Source organism: Sinocyclocheilus anshuiensis, unplaced genomic scaffold (assembly GCF_001515605.1).
Source record: "Sinocyclocheilus anshuiensis isolate Anshui unplaced genomic scaffold, SAMN03320099.WGS_v1.1 scaffold417, whole genome shotgun sequence".
In the NCBI taxonomy this organism is placed as follows: Eukaryota; Metazoa; Chordata; class Actinopteri; order Cypriniformes; family Cyprinidae; genus Sinocyclocheilus; species Sinocyclocheilus anshuiensis.
Window position 1 is genome coordinate 175995 of NW_015537953.1, and position 5329 is coordinate 181323.

Sequence of the window (5329 nt, forward strand, 5' to 3'; positions counted from 1 at the left end):
ATACACATTGTATCTGTGTTTTGGAGATTTGATAAAAAAAACAAAAAAAACCCCGAATTATTCCTGTTGTACAAAACGTTGTGTCACCGAGATAGACTACTATGAAGGGGGCCCTTGGGTGTGCTATAGCCCCAGGGCCCTATTTGTTCTTAATCCGGGCCTGACCATAGACATTGCCCTACCTCACTTATATGGTATTAATTTAATTTGTGCAGGTCTTAAATTTGAGCCTAAAAATCCTGCAGATACCCTGAACTGAGCTAATGAGTGATCCTCTGCTGCCATCTACTGGTTATAATGGTCATTTCATGTCATCATCTTAAAAGTCACATTTTTCATGACATCTTCATAAATTAAAAATGAATCTTTAAAGTGAATTACATAAAGTGATTACATGCACTGACTTGCAGTATATAGGAAAAAATTTAAGGTTAAAAGGGTTAATATCATTTTCATACATCCTATAAATCTAAAGAATTATAAATTTAGTATTTCTTTAGTTGTTTGTTTGCTTTTTCTTGCAAGAAGTCCAAAACAGACAAACTGAATAGGGATTTTTTTTTTATTTTGATCTGCTCCATTTGTTTTTATCTAGTAGTATAGCTGATGCTTCGTCAGTGTTTTATTTCCACTGTCACACACAAACAGGCAAAGTTATCACTCCATCATTACACTTTTGTCTTAGGGCAAAACCTACTGAAACTTTGCCCCTCTGACACTTAAAGGTGATGTGATCATCATGTGGTGCGAACATATTTTGTTGATCAGTGAAGGCCAACTCAATTCCTCTTTCATCCATTTCCCATACTGTCACTGAACAGGGCACTGAAATAAACCCAACATGTCACTATCAGTGTCACAGTATACATTTATTAACTAATCATCACAACATACAACTTAAACTACAAGATTGCATCATAATGTATATGCATGATATATATGGTGTAGCATGTTTATACTTACTTAAACACTTAATATTCCCTCTCCATTCGCCTTGCTGACAGGTCAAGTATTTGGAGAAAGCGGGATGTGAATCCAATGTGTATTTATTAAAACACGTGTATTCAACTCAATCTCCTGTATTGTATTCCTTTTTTGACATTTCTACTGTATCTGCATTGTTCACGTGTGGTGGTGGTCCACATTTCCTTGAGACTGTCATCACCAAAAAAAAATAAAAGAAAAAAAATCAGACATTAGTAAATCTCTAATATGACAATGAGGTAATTGTACTGTAATGTTTTTTTTTTTGCTCCCAATTTCATTCATTTGCACATATTGTGAGATTTAAAAATAGAACATACCAGCGCACAGTGGATTTGGTGTCCAACCGTCTCGTGTACATGTGGCTTCTTCTGCCGTTTTCCCATACCCAGACTCGCAATAATAATTTTGTTTTGCTCCCAGTTTCATATCTCCTCTGAATAAATGGTCTGGGTGAGACACATGCTGGTCACGTGGAACTTCACATCTAATCCCTGAAACAAGATTCACATGCTTTTAATAACATGTAGTGAGTCCATCAGCAAATCCAGAAGTGTTTCTCTATAACCTTACCTTCACAAACAGGCTTATGATCCCACTCCCCATTATCTTGGCATGTAAATGTTTTGCTGGTTTCTTTATTAAACCAAAGGCGTTTTTTAGAGCAGGTGATTTCCACACTTTCTCCAGCTCTGAAAATAGTCTTTCCCTCTGGGTTGATCTTTTTTACTCTAAATGTGGTTGTCTGAAGCTCACAGGTTATTTCTGTACAAGACATAGTTATGTTGTTTTTTTTTTTTTTGTTCATTACACACTTGTTTCCTTTTGTATGAAGGTTTTTGTATTTAAGATCTTTCATGCCAGAACAGTGTGTAGAGAAGAGGTTTTTATTTTGTGAACCAACAAAAAGGACTATCTGTTATTTTAACAAATCACATTAGCTTTTGCTTTTTTAGCTTTTTTAATTTTTATTTATCTGAATAGCATTAGGCCTGTTTGTTACCTTTTGATTTCTTTAATTAATAATACTGAGGACATAACGTCACCCTTTAAGAACAAGTAAATCTCAGGGATTAAAAAAAAAAATCTATTACTAATTAAATTCAATCTTGTCTCTTATGGGAGGGAGTGTGTAGCACAGTGGCACTAAAATACTAAATTAATTTTAATTCTAAAGAGCATCTGATTGGACCAAAAAATGTATAGCACAGGTAATCAATATCATCAGTATTTTTGTATTGTATTGTATTGATTCTTTCTTTTTTTTCTCCATTCTCATGGTTCATGTTTGGTGGTGGCCCAGGTTTTATTTTTAGACTGTCATCACCAAGCAAATGTGGCATTAATAAATCTTAGTATTAGCCAGATTTCGTTTTATGCTGCTAAACCATATAGTATGTTAGAACTATTAATGACTATGAAATAGTCATTGTTAATGTGTTTAAAGAAAATTATAATTCTGTTGAAGTGTTTTTAGTTGCTGGTTCACTCTGATTTTCTGAAGAAAATCTGACTGGCATGCAAAACCTGCTGCCACATTACTAGTTCATAACTTTGTGGTTGCCGTGTTGTTCTTGATGTTGCTTCCTGGCCCAAATCAATAGAGACTTAAGACCTGATGAGTTATGTGCCAATTTGTGCATAGATTTTAATGAGCAAAAGTTATGCTTGAGATAATAATACACTGACAACTAATTCAACGCTTTTACCTTCTCTGCAATTACCTAAACATTTAGGGAATGGGCTGCTCCATTCTCCATTTGACTGGCAGGTGATTTCTCTCTGTCCTTTTAAAATCAGTCCTTGTCCGTTGCATGAAAATGTTAAACTATATCCAGGTTTGACTGGACCCTCAAGATCAGGGAATCGCTCCATTTTGATGTTGTTCTCTGTTGTGTTTAGTGGACATGTTACTTCTAGAGAGAGACGAAATACTGGTCATTGCAGTGTCCTCCATCTGGACTTATTTATCCATTCATAAGTAGTTGTCATTTGTCTTAATAAACTAGGTGAAACATTAAATCTACAATTTTTATAGGGGAAAATCATATAAGTTCACGAAATTAACTTTGTATCAGCAAGTCATATTTTTGCTGTATAGTGGAGACTGGGGCTAGTCACCTGTCAACTCACTAAGAGATGAAGAAAGTCAGCATACAAAATCTTTATGTTTGATGCATGAATGATTGATGTTTTAATGAATAACGGATTGATGTTAACGTTGTCATTACCTTTTTTTGATTTATTTCTTTCACTTTTTTGTATCAAGAATGTAATTTATATATTTTTATACATTATAAATAATAAACATTTCAAAATGTTTTAAAAACAATTCTTAAATATTTAAAGCAAATATATTTGCTTTATATTACAGTATTGCTTCATACCTCCACATATCGGATATGGGTGATCCCATTTTCCATTTGACAGGCATTCAATTGTTCGTTGTCCATGCATCTTCAGGTTCACATCAGTGCATCGAAAAACTAAAATATGTCCAGGTTTATAAGGTGAAACGATGCCTGGATGTCCAAATAAAATGTCAACGTTGATGAGTTGTTCCCCCTCACAGGTAACTTCTGTAGATCAAGAAATACAAGTCAATCATTATTAAAAGATAGCTGTTATAGTTTTACTGAAATAAAGCAGAGCAGGGCAGTTTAATGACAGCTAACTTTACTTAAAATTTAGACCCACATTTTGGTTTTATGGTCAATGAAATTTCATGGAAAATGAACAAAAAACTATATATAAATTCAGACCAGCATTATAAATAAAGGTGATATACAAACATGATATTATTATATATTGTGCAACATATTGAATGTTGATCCTTTGGCTACATTGTGTATCATTGTGTTACCTTGAGCATTTGTTGAGACATCTATGATCATTAATAGAAGAAAGAGAAATATGTCACAATATTTAATTTTAAGCTGTAAAACATGACAAATGGCTTAGTACAGTTTACAAAGCTAATAAACTGTATAAACAGTATTGACTGAATCATCTACCAAATATTTAATCTTTAAAGGCTGATTCACTTTCCTTATTTAACACAAATCAATGCAAAGATTTCTTCAGTGTTAAACATGAATGAGTACTGATGAAAAACTCTGATTACCTGTTTTCCAAAATAATTATTCATGAACTCTTAAGAGCGGTGGTGATATGAATCCCTGAAGTCTGTGAAATGTAGATAAAAAGCAACCGTCCCCTTCCCTCCACCCCGCCAAATGGGTGTGATGCAATCTAGGAAAACCCACCACATGGTGAAATATTATCTATTATAGTTGAAGTTGGCTGAACACCATGATTTTCAGGAACAGCATTTAGAGAAAAAAAACTGGTTTAAAGAGAGGCAATGAAAATAAAAGCACAACAGTCAAGTACCACAAGTACCACCTCAGCTCAACGCCCCCAAAATTGTGATGCAATCTAGGAAAACCCACCACATGGTGAAATATTATCTATTATAGTTGAAGTTGGCTGAACACCATGATTTTCAGGAACAGAATTTAGAGAAGAAAAAACTGGTTTAAAGAGAGGCAACGAAAATAAGAGCACAACAGTCAAGTACCACAAGTTAAAGTCACTTTACTGTGGTAAAATACTTATTTTAGTCACTGTACACGTGCGAAGCAGTTCAAAGAATCAGTCTCTCTAAACCCCTCCTTTCCGTGAGCCCTCACTGCTGTGATTGGTCAGATGGCACAGTCCTTTGTGATTGGTCCAGAGCCGTAGAGAGATTGGCTCTGGACTGGTCTACCGAGTACGGCGCGTGTTGGAAACGAAACGCCCATTGCCATGACGGAATGACAGCCCTGGAGACTTGTCAATAGTCTCAATACATAGAAAATATGGTATCGATTGTACCTTACCAATTCGAGCCGGAGTCTGATGATGAAACGGTTGAACTGGCTGATCAACAAGAGACTGATTCGCAAGCACGACTGGAGCAGGACATTTTCAGTGGTAAGTGTCAAGTGTTAACAAGTTTGTGGTAATTATAAGATGACAAAACAAATTTACTCTCACAGTGTAGGATACAGCGTCTTCTCGACATGATGTTAACCACACAGAAATTTTACTGTTTGTGGGCAGGCAAGTTGGCAACGTAGAAGCAAATGCATTATGCAAATGTGTTACTTCGTGATGTAGAGCCGTAACAGAATAAGATTCGAATTCCTGACAACTCGTTTAGGCGATTGCGAGCAGACTCTTTTTTTTTTTTTGATAGACAATAACGTCTCAGGTTACTTATGTAACCATGGTTCCCTGAGTAGGGAACGAGACACTGCGTCCTCTAGGGGTCGCTATGGGGAACACCTTAAGTGTGACCGGT

At 35.4% G+C, this 5329-nt stretch overlaps 1 protein-coding gene across 1 annotated transcript; it reads right to left on the reverse strand.

Moving 5' to 3' along the window:
• Positions 1-554: 554 nt before the first annotated feature.
• On the reverse strand, positions 555-4333 carry LOC107664671 (complement factor H-related protein 4-like). The gene is given in 8 exon segments (XM_016455314.1): positions 555-825; positions 964-1155; positions 1305-1478; positions 1558-1749; positions 2694-2900; positions 3372-3563; positions 3848-3920; positions 4109-4333. Coding segments are annotated over 8 exon segments (1245 nt in total). The 5' UTR covers positions 4133-4333; the 3' UTR covers positions 555-634.
• Between the last annotated feature and the right edge of the window lie 996 nt (positions 4334-5329).